Source organism: Neophocaena asiaeorientalis, unplaced genomic scaffold (assembly GCF_003031525.2).
Source record: "Neophocaena asiaeorientalis asiaeorientalis breed wild unplaced genomic scaffold, Neophocaena_asiaeorientalis_V1.1 scaffold246, whole genome shotgun sequence".
Taxonomy (NCBI): domain Eukaryota; kingdom Metazoa; phylum Chordata; class Mammalia; order Artiodactyla; family Phocoenidae; genus Neophocaena; species Neophocaena asiaeorientalis.
In genome coordinates, this window is record NW_020174551.1 from 340679 (window position 1) to 361275 (window position 20597).

Consider the following 20597-nt stretch of genomic DNA (forward strand, 5'->3'; position numbering starts at 1 on the left):
GCGCCTCCGGGTGCGCACACGCGCGCTCTCACACCCCACTCGAGTACACAAGCCCGTCTGGGTCGGCTCCGGGTTAGACAACACATTCCATTCTTCGCGCTTGGGCACACCCCTCCCTAGTGGGGATTGGTCGGGCCGACCCCCCCCCTCGGCGAGGCGAGGCTCCTAAGAGGCCCAGACGCCTGCCAATCCCCACGGGCTGTCAAAACAAGTCCTTCCCTCCCTGTCACAACAGAGCTGAGTGGTGGATGCATCACGTTTCGGACACCTCCCTCTCCTTTTCGCCTCTCCTTCTCCCTGCCGCTCACATCTCACTCCCGCCGCGGTCCCCCCAAGGACTGCCGGCCTCCTGGATCAAAGCCCGCGGACGTCTTTACTCGAGCGATGTCTCCTCTCCAGAAAGTTGCCGCCACCGCCGCAGCCACCGGGCGGTGAAACAAAGTCTGGCGCGGTCGCCTCCCGGTGCATGAGCGCACCCGTGCCCAGCGGCTGGACTCCGCTGCCGGGCGTGCCGCCTCCCCCCGGGGAGCCCGAAACGCGCTCGGCTATGGCCGAGGGCGCAGCCAGCAGGGAGGGTACAGGGCCGACAGACGCGGCCGGGAGCGAAGACGACCCCCGAGTGGGCCCGGACGCCGCCTCCGGGGACGGCGTGGCGGCGGCCCCTGGGGGCCAGTGGAGGGACCGTCGCAGCGGAGTCGCGCTGCCCATCGCTGCCGGGGCCCCGGCGGACAGCGAGGCCGGCCTCCTGGAGGCTGCGCGGGCGACCCCCCGGCGCAGCAGCATCATCAAGGTAAGCGAGGCCGCGCGGCCCCGGGAGCGTGGGTGTGGATGGTGGACCGTGGATGGGTCACGGGCCGGGGCAGGATGTATGGTGTCCGGAGGCCACGCAGGCTTAGCATTGTTTTCTCCCATCGCCTTCATTACCGAACCTTCCTTCCTTGTCCGGAGGTTCCCAGACTCAGTTCTTGGCTGTGAGAAGCAGAAGTGACTTTTTTCTTGACAGAGGAGGAAAAGTTCCGCTGTGCGTCTTTGCGTTTTGATGGATGCTTCTCCTCATCTTCTCTGAAAGTTTCGCTAAGCCGTTGATATGCGGAGGAAGGGAGGACTCAATATAAATGCAGACCCGCGGGATGGTTGTGCACTGCTCTCCAACGAGAAGTTAGCTTTTGCCGCACAGTAAAGGAAATGCACAGTTTACCCTCAAGTGAAGCAAAACAAAACAAAACAAAAAACCCCAAACCCTCGAGACTCAAACTGTCCTGAGATCTCACGAAGCGTGAGCTTTCCCCGTAGGCAGGCAGAGTTTTCAGTGGCCCCTGCAGCAAAGTAAAGAGCGATGTTGGAGCCCAGAGTTTCCGCGCTGCAGAGAGCGCAACCGAAAAGCAGCCAATCCACCAAGCAGCACCCCGGGTCCTTGTGGTTACCACCACATGCAGGGAAAACGCTTCTCGACCCCTCAACTACCAGTCAGGGTTTCTCTCCATCCATCTTCCTTCCACTTGGGGCTTGTTTCCTGTTTGAGATTTCATCTTGGTTGCATGACATCGGGATAAGGTCCCCTGGAAGTCAGAACCCTTCCACGGGCTTTGGAAAAGGGCCTTTTAGCATAAATGCATGTGGGTAATCTTCGGTACGTGACGTTAAAACCGATCTTGGTAGAACAGTCAGTATGAAACTACTTCCATGTAAAAGTAAGCCAAAGATGATAATGAAGGATGGACTTGGAACTACTTACTATTCAATGTACTTGTGTTAATACATTAAAAACCCTTGCTCAAGTTTAAGCTGTGTATACACCACATAATACGTGTCTCTTTCTCAGGCTCTAAACTGGAGCTCCTAGTGCCGGTGTGGGTGGACTGCTCCCCTAGTCCATCCATCCAGCTCCAAGTATAGTCTAGGCTTTTCCCCAGTACTGACACATGGAAGTTTAAAGCCACACAGGGAGATTTCTATATTAAAAGAAGAGTGGGTGGTAGTTACAAATGACTTGTAGTAGTTTCTGTTATTTTGTGACTTTCAGATTATGTGAAAAGAAGTGTTCTATTCTGGGTGTGAATTTGGATAAAAAGGAAATGATCACTTTTTTTCCTTTTAACCCACAGGTCAGAAAGCATATTGTTTTGAATCTTAAAAAAACATCACAATTAGATAGCACACATTTTGGAATCTAAGATATAGACACTACACGTGTTGTGTGAAAACAAGAGCCTCAAGATAGTTTAAAATATACCATCATAAAAAGCAGTGGGCTTTTTTGTTGTGTTGTAAAAAATGAAAGTAACAGAGCATAAAGGAATATACAAATTCTTGCAGCTAAGTTTGCAATTTTTAAATTTTAGTTATGTGCTGATTGATATTCTCAGAAGAGTCCTTGCTAAGTAATGATGCCTCTGTTGTTTTGAAGTTTCTTTTTGTGACAAAAAAGGAGGGAGACAACAGAGTAGCAGCTTGATTCTTTCCCTATTTAATAGTAAAATAAATATTTAATAAATGACCTTTAAAATTAAAGATACCAGAAAATGAAGTGAATTATTATTATTATCTTAAACTAACTCTTATTGAAAAAGTAATATATGCATATGATAGAAACAAGTGTTGCAAAGGAGTTTGAAGGGAAAACTCCCAGCCACTCCACATTCCCACTTACATGGTCCACCCCCATAGCTGTTAACACTTTCTTGTGTATCCTTCCAGTAATATTCCATGTATATATAAGCATATGTATCTGTACTTATCTGTGGTGAACTACTGATGCTGCTGACTTATGTAATAAAGTTTCTCTAGAGTTTACAGGCCTCATATCTTCAGATTTGCTCCAAACATTTTGATGTCTAGAGGGTTGTCTAAGGTCATTGTGGTGGGTCTGTTAATCTTCAAGGATAACCTGGTAGGTCATTGGTGGGTAGCGGTCCTTGGGGTCTATTCCCAGAGCCCTTCATTATCTTACAGTGGGGAAAGAGGCAGTTGGTGGACTCTGTGCCACTCCCTCTCTGAGATCAAGGACCTTTCTGTTGACATCTTGAATCTGCTGCCCCATGGTTTGTTCACTTTAGCATAGTAGAAATGAGAATTTCTAAAAAAGGTCTAGATCATATAAGAAATAAGTAGCACATGTTCTGTATTGAGAAAAGATTGCATTCTTCATAGTTTTGCCAAGAGTTCTTTTTATTTGGCACTGAAACATACACAAAAAAGAAAGGCTCTAGTACATTTTATATTAATCAAACTATTAAATGCTGTTCCAAACAGCCTCAGTACAGGGATAATTGATATTCATGATCATAACTCTGAGCCACTGAAAAATTGTGAATCATCAAATATCAAATTATTTTCAGCTCAATTTAGGTATTGTTTCTAGTCTAATTGTTTGACTGCTAATTCTCTATAAACATGGATATTAGATAAATCAGAATAGTGCATTCCTCTATCATGCCACAAAACAGACTGTCTTGTATATTAATAAAAGGAATGTTTTCAGTAAATTTGCCCTCCCTAATTTGCGAAAATATGTGTTTAGTTGAGAAAACAATTTCATTCTGAGCTGATGAAAACAATAGCATTTATCTTTACACATCTTTGGAAAGTCTTCTTTCTACTATAATTATGTTTCTTCCCTTATATGCCCAGTCCTAAATTTTAAAAAATTTAATGTGAGAGTTAAACTAGGTTCTCTTTAACCTGTCCATTTTTTCCCTGTGTTTTTCTGTGTGAGCTTTTGGACAGCATTGACGTTGATAAATGTTGCATGTTTTTTGGTAAGTGCATTGTTATATACCACAATATTGCAATAGACTCCATCTTAATTGCTTCTTCATGACTTGTGGTTTAAAATTGCTTCTTCATGACAAGTTAGTTACATGCAAGGTTGATAATATCTAAAAATTATGTACTGTTGTAGGTTCAAATATATTTCTACTTAAGGAATTAGACCATTTAACTATCTGGTACTTGATATCAAGTTTATACATTTAAAATATTTAACATTTAGATTATAGTTTACAGCTCTATAACTCTATAATAGAAATTTTTGGAAACAGAAAGCAGTGTAGCTTATTCCTTATGCCAGATGGCAGGAATTGAGATATAAAAGAGCAGTTGTGGGACTCCCCTGGCCGTCCAGTGGTTAAGACGCTGCACTTCCAATGCAGGGGGCACGGGTATGATCCCTGGCTGGGGAACTGAGATCCCACATACTGTGCGACCAAAGAAAAAAAAAGCAGTTGATTTGGCTCCCACTATATGTAATGTATTGAAGAATTCTACTTTTTTCGATTTCCTTTTGATTCTACTTCAGTACGAATTCTTGAGAAGAAATTATCACTTGGATCCCATGGACATAGGTGTGTGGGATGAAGATAGGAGTTGGAAATGAGGTGCTGAGACGTGGAGTAGTGACTTCCATGTTGTTCATGTCTCTTATTTTATATTATGGCCAGTCTCATTCTGTTATGTTCATTGTGGGGCTGGTGTAGTGAGTTTCTGAGCTGCAGCCTCAAAAATGCACCTTGGGTACCTGTTGACCCATGTAAAAATTATGGCTCTCCTCAAACGGGCAAGGGAACTTTTATTCACTTTTATGAAATGCTGCCTACTATGAGTCAAGTACTAAACTAGGAGCTTTCATACATTATAATCAATCCTCATAGCAAACTCTTTAAAGTAGAGAAGGGAGGCATGGACAGCTACTGATGCAATGTGGAGTCAGGATTCATACCCATGTCTGCTTAACATGCTGATTCTCAGATGCAGAAAGCCCATAATCCATGAATACTTTTTTAGGTTAGAAACAACATGAACATCTAAGAACGTGGCATATTCTTCGGCTCCCAGGCTTGTGGGTAAACTATCTTGTCTCAGCTCCACCTCTCCAATTCAGAACACCTGGAAATGGATGACTCTAGAAAGGGATTGCTGTTCCTTTTGTCTTTGGTCATTTTGTTAGGCCTGTACTGTATTTTAAAAGGTAGAGCAGCTTGGCAGATTAAACTAGCATTATTTTGAGATAAGTAGGATTGTACATTGTGAGTAGAAAAGAATCATATTCATATTATCATTATCACTCCAGGAAGAAGAAAGGCAAGTTAATTTTGAAAACAATATAATCCATCCAAAACAAAACAACATAACAATTAAACTATTTTAGTAAGTGTGCTTAGTTCCTAAAGATTTCTTAATTTGTATTTGTGAATTTGTGATACCTGTTACTGGCAAGGATATTGTGTTTTTCCTTAACCACACAACTTTGTATTCAAAAGTTTAAAATCTTTGAAAGATAATGTCTGCTTTCTTAACTCTTTCACACTGACTTGTTCAAAAGCCTGTTAACAGGTGCTAAATCTATACTAGACTAAGCTCAGGCAGTATGTATAAGGAGGGACACTTGTATCATTGTATAGTACTATGTAATGGTTAGAAATGATAGATTATATACAGAACACCTTCCCTGTGAGATGTTGAGGAAGATAAAAGCACAAGGAAGTAAAAAAGAGACAAAAGCCAAACAAACAAAAAACCCCCTTTACTGTTAGCTGGGACCAAGATTACAAGACAGAACTCTAGAAAGCTGGACCTGATCATGTTGTAGGTACTTTTCTCTGAGGCTCAAGTGATTTCAAACCAAAGCAGGCCAAGTAGCCTGTGTTCTTAAAGCCCATATCTTTCATCTCAGATCTGACAGCTGATGATGAGGGTGGGCTGCTCAGGAGCTCACCCCATCGGGCTAAAGAATAAGGAGTCAGCAGGAGGAGAATGTGTTTCCCCTCCAAACCTCCCTTGGCTCAGGCTGGGTTAGGGTCTGGCTCAGGAAAAGGGCAACTGTGTGGGAAGAGTGAGTGTAAACTGCCTTGCTCTGCTCCCCTTCAGGTCAGCACGTTGTTGGGTGAGGGGAGAAAGAGGATACCACGCCATGTGCACTCTGACCTTTATCTCCTTTGAAAACTTCACCTCCACAAAACAGAGTCTATCAATGTCCTTGAACTTGCATTCTTGTAACCATTTATCATGACTAATTTTTGGAGGCGGTAGTAGGGGCAGAAGTGGGGGATGAAGGTTAGCAGAGTCTGTGCTCCCCCCTGGAGACTGACATGCAAGATGCAAAGACATCTTCAGCATTTAGTGAACTCCCCTTTTGAAATACTTTGGAATTATTGATTCCATGCTATAATTATTATACATTTAGATATGTTATTAATAATTAAATGCTTATTTTGATGTTTAATCTAATAGATAAAACACCTAGTACATCTTGCAGAGATTTTCCTATTGAGAAATTTTCTTATAGCAAATGCTTATATAAGTTGTATTATGAGTCTGGCATTGTTCAGTTAATGTGTATTAATTCACTCAATCCTCACAATAACCATATGAGTTTAGTATTTTTAATTGTTATTTCCCTTTTTACAGTTGGAGAGATATGACTTGCCTAAGGTCACACAGCTAGTAAATGCAGAGCCAGGAAATGGACCCAAATGGTCTAGCTCCAGAGGTTGCTTTTAATCTTTATGCTGTACATCCTCTTAAATAATATTGATTTAAACCTTAGCTAGTATGCATGAAATAGCAGACATTATATAGCTACCTTAAAAACTAAGTTTAGCTGACAAATCGAAAAGAAGCAATTCTGAAAACAACTTCGGGAAACTCTGATAAGGATTCTTTGATTATGTTTTTTTAGCTTCTTAACCTTTCATGTAAAATACCCATGACTTTACAATAATATCGTACACTACTTTCCCTTGAGACGACTGGAAGTCCTCTTAGTACATTTTTACTCTTTTATCAGAATTAGCATCTTTACTATGTAGCAAGAATTTATGATCCAACTTTGCTGTAAATTACACAGGCTAAGGATGGACTGTTACTTAATCAATGCAAACTGATATGATTTATTTTATAGTTTGATAGTTTTGTCTTCCAGCATCAGTAAATCAGTAAGGAGTATCTGAGTTTCTAATCCAAGGAAGTTGGAATTTTGATAAGTGGTAGTGGATATGATGCTTTATTATTAATATTTCTTCTTAATTACATTTGAGGTAGGTGAGTTCATCACACATATGAGGAATATCTGAGGAATTCCATTAAACTGAAAGTCTGTTTAATCATTTACTTCCTTTTTTGGGGAGTGGAAGTTCCAAAAAAAAAAAAGGGAAATTTAAATATGTGAGTATGTCATGAAATTACTGTGCTTGTGGCTACTTTATTGTGTTGATGGTAGTGAGTCCATTCTGCTATGCAGAGATACAGTACCATGGCCAAATCATACCCAGAGGTTTGTCCCCATCACTTGGAGACTGGCCAGGTGTTAAAGGCACAGTCAACTCTCTTGTTGAAACACTCCTCATATGTCAGGTTTAATTAACTCTCTGCCATTATATTAAATTATTGATAGGGCACAGGACTTTGGCTTTTTCTTTCTCTTCTCTCTCTCTCTCTCTCTCTCTCTTTTTTCTATCGCAGCATTTGCACAATAAGGTGTTTAGTCACATTCTCTTAAAGTGGAATTTTTTCTTTTGGAAAAAACAATAAAGCTTTCCCCAAACATCTGAAATTTACAAGAAATATTTTTCCTAATACCTTCTCATGTTCAGTTAGTATGGAATCAACCTGGTTTTGTGATAAATGCAGTCGTATGTATGTGTGTACACACTTAATGCTAGACACATTAGAAGTCAGAAGCCTCAATAGCAGGTGACCTTTTTTCCCCCAGCTTTATGTCCTACAGCTGGGATGATGGTCTTTATCCCAAGACATGTTTTTTATGAAAGTAACTGTGTGGGCTATGAGAAGCCACACTCAGGAATGTTAGCCAAACTCAGAAAAGTTTGATCAGAAGTTGAGATTTTTGTGGTTTGGGGAGAAGAGAAAGAGGATCAATGTGCGCTAAAGAGAATGGAGTTGGATGGGCCCATGTTTATAAATGGAAAAAGTAATGCTTCAACAAATAGCTCTCTACCTAGATCATTCTGCCGGAAGTTGTACATTTGGGAATTCAAATTTTGGGGATTTTGATGGCTTTTTGGTTCTTCTGGAGAGTCTTTTAACTAATTAACACCTCACACCTTAACACACCTAATAGTGAATACTCAGCTTAGGGCCCTTTGAGCCTAGAGATTCCTGGGAAGGATCTAAGAAGGACTGGTCTAGTTTGTTGGTGGGAATGCATGGCCTTAAAGACAAGTTTTGTCTATTTTTCTGTTTTTCTAGCCCTAGCCCTAAGAAAGTCCAAGGAAATTCTTCATAGTTGCACCCTTAGCATGACAGGGTCACCAATACAGAGAAATGGCTTCTGGTAAACAAGATATCATAGCAGTTGGTGTAACAGGATGGAAGTAGTTGTGAGTGCTAGAATTAGTCATCACAGCTTAAAACAAAAGACTCTAAGATTCCATAGACTCAGGGGACCGTGAACTGTTGTGTTCAGCCACCATTTCCAGTCTTATGGAGAGGCAGCCTTTACTACTGCTCTTGTCCACCCCTTTTCCCCAGGCTAAATAAGGGGAGGACTTTGAGGGAGGAGGTAACCTTGGAAGAGGGTTATGGTTTCTGAAGAGAGCCTTTCCCTTCCACTTTCCTTATTTTGGGTGGAAGATCTCATGACCCTTTCTGAAGTTGAGAGAGAAAGGACTCTAGAGAATCATGTGTAAAGATTGGGCAGGTAATGGTGGTGGCATGGAACAGTTCCCCTCTCCACCAAGTCTCCCTGTAAGTTGGGACTGATGCTCATCTCCTCTGGAAGATACTGAATTACCAGACCATCAGAGCCCTGATGCCATCCTGATTGTGGAGGAAGATGGCCAGGCATCTTGCTGTGCCCCACCCAAAGAACCCATTTGAGCATAGGGACTCTAGTAACAAGAGGCTGGGACAGGGGCTGGGTAAGTGGTGGGAGGAAGAGGTCAGTGTCCAAGGCAGATCTCTAAAACCAATATGATGAATATGCAGGAAGAAGGGCACTATCGAGAATGATCAACTCCACTCAGAGTCAGCATTTGCATGCCTGCCTCACAGAGAGAACCAACAGTAAGTTCAGTGTTAACCTGAGGAGCAGAGAAAGCCAACCCAGTGGGGCCTTCAACATCCCTATGATGCCATCTACGGGGACACTGTGGCCTTTCCTATGCCTCCTCCAGCCCAACCCTAGAAGGGAAGTGTAGGGAGGAAGAGAAAGAGAGAAGCGGGTAGACTAGACCTACCCCCAGCCACGGCAACTGCCACCACCATTTTAGCTTGCTTTGGGGGCTATGGGATGGAAAGAGGACCTTGAATTGAACATGAGATTGAAGTTTTAAAATGAATAGGGAAGAGTTTTTAAGGACTTGAAAGAACTCTTCTAATAACTGAAAGAGACTGAAACACTGTGGAATCTGAGTGAGTTCAGTTATTAGTGGTAACTGGAGTACCCAGGGGCAAGGGGATCTGAGATGGTATAGTTGGGAGGGAGCAGTTGTGGGAAATATAAAACTCACTTGTTTGTACTCCAGCAACTTAAGACTGCTTAATTATCCAATTACATTATCATAGAATTGGAGAGCTTGAGATCGTTCTCTAATTCTACCCCTTCACTTACCAAGCATGTCTAAGAATGGGAGAAGGATGGGAGAGATGGTCCACCATCTCTCCCATTCTTCCAGGGAGCCACTAGAGAGATTGTTTATGACACCATGGATAGGTTATGGAGGCTTCTTTTACAATTTCATGGTATAGAATAATAACAGGCACGAACATTGTCAAGATCTTACATTATTTTTAATTCTTACAAGAGTCTGGCAAGACATAGCTATGGTTATCATTTCAACCTTACAGAAAAGGAAGCCAAGGCTCTGTGAGGTAGAGAAACTTGTTCCAGGTCTCACAGATATTAAGTCTGTGTGTCTTTGGTGGGGTAGGGGTGTGGGAGGGCAGAATTTTTTCCTCCCTATTTTCTTTATCCCTCAAACCTGCAACCCCAGTATCCCAAATTTCCAAAAAACAAACAATGATTTAAGAATACATTGATCTGGTTGCATGGGGCCAGTGTTAAAACTAAGTTAAGGTGGTTCAACCCTGTATTGTTCTGCAGTGAAAGCAACAACCACATCTACTGTGCTAGGGACACATATTTCAGTTGAAGGTCAGAAGGATCTAAGAAACAACAGTAGATTTGAGGGGATTGTTTTGGCATACCTTCTAGATTGCAGGTTTAGGTTTCTTACTCTTCAAAACCTACATTTTAGAAACCCTAAATGTTAGTTTTCTATTGTTGCTTTGACAAATTATCATAGTGTCTTCAAACATAAACTTATTATCTTACAGTTCTAGAGGTCTGTAGTCTGAAATGTGTCTCGCTTCGCTAAAATCAAGGTATTGGCAGGGTCGTGTTCCTTTTTGGAGGTTCTAGGGGAAAATCCTTTTTCTTGCCCCTTTCAGCTTCTAGAATCTGCTGCATTCTTTGGATCACGGCCCCTTCTGTTTTCAAAGTCCAGCAACAGCCAGTGGGGTCTTTCTCGTCTCACACCACCTTTAACTTTTAGTTTTTACCCTGCCCCATTCTAAATCTTCTGTCTCCCTCTTCCATATTTAAGGATACTTTTGATTACATTGGGTTCACCCAGATAATCCAAGATAATCTTCCTATTTTAAAGTCAGTTGATTAGTAATCTTAATTCCCCTTTGCCATGGAACCTAACATATTCACCGGTTCTGGGGAATAGGACATAAAGATCTTTGGATACCATTATTCTATCATATCCTGGTTTTAGAACTAGGTCATTATTGTAGTGATGATTTTTTTTCCCATTCCAGATGAATTTTATTAGATTCTTTAAATACAAATATAATTTGTTACCAATATGAACAGTCCACTGGATTAAGATTTAGGATTTTGATAGTAGTGTTAATAAAAAACAATTAGTTTATGGATTTTGTGAACATTTCATTTCTAACTGCATCTGCATTTTTACATGATATACTTTTTATACATTAATATATAGAGCTTTAATAGAAAATTAAACTAAAATATCCTTAGAGTTTACCTCATAATAGTTGAATCTACCTCTTTACGGATTTGGAAACTGAGACTTAGGGGGATTACTGACTTCCACAAATCATAAAGCAAATTGGTGGAGAACTGGTACCAACATCTTTCAACTTTTTATGACCTCAACTTCATAAGATTTAAAAAGAAGGAGATTCAGATTTCTGGATTTTATTCTTAGTATATCCTTCACAAGAACTGAAGAATGACTTTCAGGTTCTCACAACATTCTTGTGCATTTGATTTGGTTCTGAGTAGAAAGTACTTCTGAAAACTCTGTGGGAAAATTGATTCAGCTGATCTGTTTTGGGCAGATATCCTCTACTGTCTTCACTGTTAAAAGTGTAAAACTTTATAAATTATAATTGGAAAGAAGAGATGATGTTCCAGACAGAGGAAGATTTTTTTGTGGTTAAAGATGTGGGTCTTCCTTTTTTTTTCTTTGAGAGGTATTTTGATGAATCCTGGTGGCTAGTGTGTAAGATCAATTATTTATTTTACCAGCTTTCAACTTGATTGAATAAGTTTCATTAGAAGAATCATATTGTGGAAGCTACTCATAACGGCCATACACAAAACACACACTTACCGGGGTCATTACCTGTGTTCCTGTATGTATTGTCAGAGGAAAGGAGTTTCCAGCCTGTATGGCAATGCAAGATGTTAAAATAAGAATAAAGCCCACAGTTTCCTCAGTGGTGCATATATTAAAGAGTAATTTCCAGGCAAGCCCACATCATAGAGAATGAACTACTGTCCGGTTTCATGGATAGTAAGACCAGCTTATGGAATATTTTCCATTGTGTAAAGCGTGTTAAAAGCCAGAAGAGGGAAATAGCATTCTCCACTGACATTGGGATCAACTGAGGATGGGGTGGGTTTAGTGGCATTAAATAAAATTTAAAAAGTTGGAATCATAATTTTAAAAAATCCTGGATGTGGATATTAGATAGTTATTTAGATAAAATGAAAACTTTCCTCCAGATACTTTTGTTGTTCTGAACTTCAAGAAAAGTCTGGAGAAACCAAACTGTGACTTACATCCTTTAACAACTATGCCTAATATGTTATTTTCTTTGAAAAAATCTGCTTTCTTACAAGGTACAAAACATTGCTCTGAGGCTTTTTATGGACATAAAAGCTCAACTTTGTGTTTATCTGATTATGTCTTAGATCCTTCTGAACTCTTATTCATGGTTCCAGTTTTGACAGTTGAAAATGACTTGAACATTTTAAAACATTTTTAAACATTTAAAGGATTTAAAGTAGATGACTAAGGTAGATTATTTGTCTTGTTCCTATAAGGATCTTGGTACTATGACCCTCGAGGGACTGTCTTTGTAGTTTTCTTCAAGCGCTCTTCTTCTTTTATAATTTGGGTGTTTTCCTTCATAAACTATTCTGTTTCTATCTTCCAGAAGTGTATCATTGGTGGTACAACAAAAGCATTGTTTGCTTTAGATGGCTGGCTCGACCTACATCAGAATTTTAACTTTCACTATTAAAAGTCTTTATTAAAAGAGGAATTTAGCTGAGAATATTTATACACAAATCTCTGAGGCTTTGGAATGAGGGAGTTCATTCTCCATATTTATAAATACTTGCATTTATTGGGAAGCTAAGTTGCTCTACGAAACATGTTTTCTTGAACAAGATAGAAGTTTATTTCTCTAATAAGTAACATTCCATAACTAGGCTGTTTCTTCTGAATCAGGTAAGTGGCTCTGATACATAAAGTAATTCAGGGATACAGTTTCCTTTTGTCTTCCTTTTGGCTATCCTTTAGGATGTTGTTTTGTCCCTTTGATTAAACTGGCCCACTACCACATCCCCCTGCTGTGCCATAGGAAGGGGGAAAAAGAAGGTAGGGGGCAAGCAGTTTGCTTTTAAGGAAGTTACCTGTAAGTTGCACATATCACTTCTACTTTTATCCCATTGGCCTGTTAGCAATATAGGTATACCCAGCTGGGAAATGTAGTCTCTATCTAGGTAGTTATGTGCTCAGCTTAAAGTTTAGGAGATTCTTATTAGTAAAATGAAGAAAAAGAGACTGTAAGTTTTGTTAAGGTTAAAATAGTTAGTCACAGAATATATTCTTAACTGGAGAAGGAATCAAAGTATTTTGTGACTTGAGGGAGTTAAACATGACTCTGATATGTTTTTAGGTTCCCACTGTTTGATCTGGTTAGGGCTACTGATGAGAATATGGCTCATGTGCTATTAGGTCCTATTCCAATACCTGTATGAACCAGTTAACTTCAAAATTATGTTTCACAGGCATGAACCACACTTTGCATCCTGACTTGCAAATTCATACCATATGTGAAATACAGAGAAACCCCAAACAAGGACAATCCAGGATATCTAGAGTAACTACCGTGTACCATACGTGGTGGGAAGGAATCTGATGGACTGTCTTAGGTGAGCATTTGGAGGGTGTCAGGTGCATAACTGCACTAGAATAGGAGCCTCTGTAGATGTGGGGATAGTGGCCTTTAGTCAGCAAGGAGCTCCCTTTCTTACAAGGGAGCCAATTCCATTTTCAGGCTGCTTTTGTTGTTTGAAAAATTCTTATGTTGAGCCCAAATCCAATTCTTCTCTGATGCATTTCCTAGTCAGTCCGATTTCTCCCTCAGGAGCTAGAAAGAGTAAGTGAAATACTCATGTGACAACTCTTGACATAGTTGAAGGGAGTTATATGGATGTCTCCTCCCACACTCCCACCATAGTAGTGACCCCTGACATTTATTGAGTGCTTACCATATACTAGACACTGTTCTAAGCACTTTACATGTATTAACTAATATAATTCTCACTAGGTTTATGACGTGGTGGATATCTACCCTATTTTCACAGATGAGGAGATTGAGGGACAGGCAGGTTAAATAACGTGCTCAGATTCACATAGCAAATAAGTGGTATGTCCTGATTTGGCAGTGTTCCGTTTAAAATGTTGTTCCTAGATTACAACATTGGTTACAATACTAGGGGCACTGTGGTCCACTATAGTGGACTGTTTTACCTCCATTTTTCTGGAGGCTGTATTTCTATGAATATAATCATCAGGGGAATTTTCTTTCTGGGGAAAAAAAACCCCAACATGTTCCATTGACAGCAGTTCAGCAAGTTGTCTTTGTGTTCCAGATGCTGTGCTTCTGAATTTGGCAGGATCTGATGGGTTGAATGGAGCCAAGCTTGATATGGCAGTGGCATTCAGTTTAATATGATATATAAAGACATTGTATTTTTCTTAAATAGGGGCGTAATTGGTAAAAAAAAAATAGTAGTTAAGATTTTCTTAATAGCTTTGTGAAACAATGGAGATAAATTGGGATTAAGAGAATGATTAGAAGTTTCCAGAATTTGGTGCTAAGTCTAGGAGGTACTATAGCACTGCCATTAAAAGGGTAGGCCCTAGAATTGGACTGCCAGAGTTGGAGTCCCGATTCTCTATTTACTAGCTCTGTGATATCAGGCATGTAGCTTAATCTCTTTGACCTTCCTTCAGCTTCATTATTGTAGTAGAATCCACCTCATAAGGTGGTTGGGAGGATTAAATGAGAGGAGTCATGTAGAGTGCTTAGCTAAGTAAGCTAAGCACATAGTAGGCAGTCAATAAATGTTAGTTATTATAATTTGGAAATGGAAAAGATAAAATCTGAGACTAGTGTTGAGGTACAAACAGTCAGGACTTTTCAAAGACATAAAGGAATCATTAAATAAAAATAATTCTTAAGATTTTGGTCACAGAGGACTTTGAAGAGAGTGGTATCTTTGAGTCATGGAGCAAAACCTGTCTTGTGGCTGTTGTGTATAACCTGATTAGGGTTGGGGTGTTCACCTTTCTAAAGTGATGGGAACTCCACTGTCTCTGCTCACGGTCTTTGGAGTTGTAGAGATTGGTTATCATTGTTTTTTCTGATTTCTTGCAGCATTACAAAGAAAATGCACAGAAACTTTGATTTTAATTGATATAGTCAGTTATTAAAAAAGAAAAAACAAACCTGCCCATCCCTACCAAAAAAGTTCTGTAAACCAACCAGCAGTGTTTCTAATTGTTACCCTCTTTACTCCTTCTTGACAGGACAATTGCACAGGTTTTGCTAGAGGGTCAAGTTTGTGCAAAGATGGGTTTCAACTTCCTCAAATTCTAGAGTAAAAGAGTGAGCTATATGTGAAAGTTCAACTCAGTTCAGTGAATGATTTTTAAGTACTTACTGCTTATGACACAGTGCTGTGTGCTCGGCTTTGATTATTCTCTTGTCTAAAAATCTCATAATAATGAACATTTTCTTGCTACAAGTTGATTGAAATTTTAGAAAAAGCTCCCATAACCTCCACCTTGGCATTTACTCAGCCTTAAGGGACACTTAAAACTTGATAAAGACATCTATTAGAAATAGCTTTCTCATTAATTTAGCTAAACCTTTCACATTTCAATTTCCCTTTACAATTCAACTAAATCTTTGCTTTTATTAAACAGAGACCTCTCACAGCTAATTACTTCTGACTCCTTTTTTTCTCCTGGAATTAGGCTCATTTTGGGAAAGTTTGTGAGTATAAACAAAATGTGAATGAAAACTTGACTCAAAGTATTAAAAAAATCATGTCTGACTCAGACTCAGGTTTACTGTGTGTTTAAATTTGTTTTCCTTGTTATATTGTAAATTGCTTAAAAGGAAGAACTCATTCAAACCTCTCAGTTTGTGGTCTCTAAAAGAGAGGGTATAATGCTCTTTAAAAATGGGGACATTGAGCTGTGTGTCACTTCTCCAGTTGCAAACCATTCAGAAGAGGACTTGAAGAAATGGTGGAGCACAAGATGGAAAAAAGCCTTGGTCTCTTAACCACCGTGTGGAGGCTTATCTGCTGACACTTAATGATTGGAGATTGGCTGCCTGGCAACTGCTGACCAGGCTTGACATTTAAAACAGACATAGCTGTGTGGCTGACAGGGTCTTGGTGCTCCGGCCTGGTGTCAGGCCTGAGCCTCTGACGTGGGAGAGCCAAATTCAGGACATTAGACCACCAGAGACCTCCTGGCCCCATGCAATATCAATTGGCAAGAGCTCTCCCAGAGATCTCCATCTCAATACTAAGACTCAGCTCCACCCAACAGCCAGCAAGCTCCAGTGCTGGATACCCCATGCCAAACAACTGGCAAGACAGGAACAAAAACCCACCCATTAGCAGAGAGGCTGCCTAAAATCATAATAAGGTCACAGACACCCCCAAACACATCACTGGAGGTGGCCCTGCCCACCAGAAAGATAAGATCCAGCCCCACCCATCAGAACACAGGCACCACTCCCTGCCACCAGGAAGCCTACACAAGCCACTGAGTCAACCTCACCCACTGGTAGCAGACACCAAAAACAACGGGAACTACAAACCTGCAGGCTGAGAAAAGGAGACCCCAAACACATTAAGTTAAACAAAATGAGAAGACAGAAATATGCAGCAGATGAAGGAGCAAGGTAAAAACCTACCAAACCACACAAATGAAGAGGAAATAAGCAGTCTACCTGAAAAAGAATTCAGAGTAATGATAGTAAACATGATCCAAAAGCTTGGAAATAGAATGGAGAAAATACAAGAAACATTTAACAAGGACCTAGAAGAACTAAAGAGCAAACACACAATAAGGAACAACACAATAAATGAAATTAAAAATTCTCTAGAAGGAATCAATAGCACAATAACTGAGGCAGAAGAACAGATAAGTAACCTGGAAGATAAAATAGTGGAAATAACTATTGCAGAGCAGAATAAAGAAAAAAGAATGAAAAGAATTGAGGACAGTCTCAGAGACCTCTGGGACAACATTAAACACAGCAACATTCAAACATTAAGGGTCCCAGAATAAGAAGAGAAAAAGGGTCTGAGAAAATATTTGAAGAGATTATAGTTGAAACTTCCCTAACACGGGAAAGGAAATAGTCAATCAAGTCCAGAAAGTGCAGAGAGTCCTTTACAGGGTAAATCCAAGGAGAAACACATCAAGACACATATTAATCAAACTATCAAAAATTAAATACAAATAAAAAATACTAAATACAGCAAGGGAAAAGCAGCAAATAACATATGAGGGAATCCCCATAAGGTTAACAGCTTACCCTTTAGCAGAAACTCTGCAAGCCAGAAAGAAGTGGCAGGATATATTTAAAGTGATGAAAGGGAAAAACCTACAACCAAGATTACCCTCCCCAGCAAGGATCTCATTCACATTCAATGGAGAAATTAAAACCTTTACAGACAAGCAAAAGTTAAGAGAATTCAGCACCACCAAACCAGCTTTACAACAAATGCTAAAGGAGCTTCTCTAGGCAGGGAACACAAGAGAAGCAAAGGCCTACAAAAACAAAACCAAAACAATTAAGAAAATGGTAATAGGAATATACATATCGATATTACCTTAAATGTAAATGGATTAAATGCTCCAATCAAAAGACATAGACTTGCTGAATGGATACAAAAACAAAACCTGTATATATGTTGTCTACAGAGACCCACTTCAGACCTAGGGACACTTACAGACTGAAAGTGAGGGGACGGAAAAAGATATTCCATGCAAATGGAAATCAAAAGAAAGCTGGAGTAGCAATTCTCATTTTAGACAAAATAGACTTTAACGTAAAGACTATTACAAGAGACAAAGAAGGACACTACATAATGATCAAGGGATCCATCCAAGAAGAAGATATAACAACTATAAATATTTATGCACCCAACATAGGAGCACCTTAATACATAAGGCAAATACTAACAACCATAAAAGGGGAAATCGACAGTAACACAATCATAGTAGGGGACTTTAACACCCCACTTTCACCAACGGACAATCATCCAAAATGAAAATAAATAAGGAAACACAAGCTTTAAATGACACATTAAACAAGATGAACTTAATTGATATTTATAGGATATTCCATCCAAAAACAACAGAATACACTTTCTTCTTATGTGCTCATGGAACATTTCCCAGGATAGATCATATCTTGGGTCACAAATCAAGCCTTGGTAAATTTAAGAAAATTGAGATTGTATCAAGTATCTTTTCCAACAACAGTGCTATGAGACTAGGTATCAATTACAGGAAAATATATGCAAAAAATACAAACACATGGATGCTAAACAGTACACTACTAAATAACCAAGAGATCACAGAAGAAATCAAAGAGGAAATCAAAAAATACCTAGAAACAAATGACAATGAAAACACGATGACCCAAAACCTATGGGATGCAGCAAAAGCAGTTCTAAGAGGGAAGTTTATAGCAATACAATCCTACCTCAAGAAACAAGATACATCTCAAGTAAACAACCTAACCTTACACCTAAAGCAATTAGAGAAAGAAAAACAAAAAGAAAACCCAAAATCAGGAGAAGAAAAGAGATCATAAAGAACAGATCAGAAATAAATGAAAAAGAAATGAAGGAAACAATAGCAAAGATCAAAAAAACTAAAAGGTGGTTCATTGAGAAGATAAACAAAATTGATAAACCATTAGCCAGACTCATCATTAAAAAAGGGGGAAGACTCAAATCAATAGAATTAGAAATGAAAAAGGAGAAGTAACAACTGACACTGCAGAAATACAAAGGATCATGAGAGATTACTAAAAGCAACTCTATGCCAATAAAATGGACAACCTGGAAGAAATGGACAAATTCTTAGAAATGTACAACCTTCCAAGACTGAAACAGTAAGAAATAGACAATATAAACAGACAAATCACAAGCACTGAAATTGAGATTGTGATTAAAAATCTTCCAACAAACAAAAGCCCAGGACCAGATGGCTTCACAGGCGAATTCTATCAAACATTTAGAGAAGAGCTAACACCTATCCTTCTCAAACTCTTACACAGTATAGCAGAGGAACACTTCCAAACTCATTCTATGAGGCCACCATCACCCTGATACCAAAACCAGACAAAGATGTCACAAAAAAAGAAAACTACAGGCCAATATCTCTGATGAACATAGATACAAAAATCCTCAACAAAATACTAGCAAACAGAATCCAACAACACATTAAAAGGATCATAAACCATGATCCAGTGGGATTTATGCCAGGGATGTAAAGATTCTTCAATATATGCAAATCAATCAATGTGATACACCATATTAATAAATGGAAGAAGAAAAACCATATGACCATCTCAATAGATGCAGAAAAAGCTTTTGACAAAATTCAACACCCATTTATGATAAAAACTCTCCAGGAAGTGGGCATAGAGGGAACCTACCTCAACATAATAAAGGCCATATACGACAAACCCACAGCAAACATCATTCTCAATGGTGAAAAACTGAAAGCATTTCCACTAAGATCAGGAACAAGACAAGGTTGCCCACTCTCACCACTATTATTCAACATAGTTTTGGAAGTTTTAGCCATGGCAATCAGAGAAGAAAAAGAAATAAAAGAAATCCAAATTGGAAAAGAAGGAAAACTGTCACTGTTTACAGATGACATGGTACTACACATAGAGAATCCTAAAGATGCTACCAGAAAACTACTAGAGCTAATCAATGAATTTGGTAGAGTAGCAGGATACAAAATTAATGCACAGAAGTCTCTTGTATTCCTATATACTAATGATGAAAAATCTGAAAGTGAAATTAAGGAAACCCTCCCCTTTACCACTACCACAAAAAGAATAAAATACATAGGAATAAGCCTACCCAAGGAGACAAAAGACCTGTATGCAGAAAACTGTAGGACACTGAGGAAAGAAACTAAAGATGATACAGCAGATGGAGATATATACCATGTTCTTGGATTGGAAGAATCACTATTGTGAAAATGACTATACTACCCAAAGCAATCTACAGATTCAATTCAATCCCTAGCAAACTACCAATGGCATTTTTCACAGAACTAGAACAAAATGTTTCACAATATGTATGGAGGTACAAAAGATCCCCAATAGCCAAAGCAATCTTGAGAAAGGTAAATGGAGCTGGAGGAATCAGGCTCCCTGACTTCAGACTATACTACAAAGCTACAGTAATCAAGACGGTATTTTATGAGACTTCCCTGGTGGTGCAGTGGTTAAGAATCTGGCTGCTAATGCAGGGGATACAGGTTCCCTTCCTGGGCAGGGCAGATCCCACATGGAACAGAGCAACTAAGCCCATGCGCCACAACTACTGAGCCTGCGCTCTAGAGCCCATGAGTCACAGCTACTGAGCACGAGTGCCACAACTACTTAAGCCCGCATGCCTAGAGCCTGTGCTCCGCAACAAGAGAAGCCACCACAATGAGAAGCCTGTGCACCTCAATGAAGAATAGCCCCCACTTGTTGCAAGTAGGGAAAGCCTGCGCACAGCAATGAAAACCCAACACAGCCAAAAATAAAAAAAAAAGGAAATATGGTACTGGCACAAAAATAGAAATGTAGATCAATGTAACAGGATAGAAAGCCCAGCGATAAACCTAAGCACATATGGTCACCTTATCTTTGATAGAGGAGGCAAGAATATACAATGGAGAAAAGGCAGCCTCTTCAATAAGTGGGGATGGGAAAACTGGACAGCTACATGTAAAAGAATGAAATTAGAACACTTCCTCTCA

The 20597-nt window shown here is 39.6% G+C and overlaps 1 protein-coding gene across 1 annotated transcript in view; it reads left to right on the plus strand.

The window, feature by feature from the left end:
* The first annotated feature begins 255 nt into the window (after positions 1–255).
* The window catches only part of PLCL1 (phospholipase C like 1 (inactive)), a 342887-nt gene continuing 322545 nt past the window's right edge, over positions 256–20597 (plus strand). The window contains exon 1 of the mRNA XM_024757362.1: positions 256–790. Coding sequence (XP_024613130.1) covers positions 467–790 — 324 coding nt within the window. The 5' untranslated portion in view covers positions 256–466. The remainder of the gene's footprint in view (positions 791–20597) is intronic.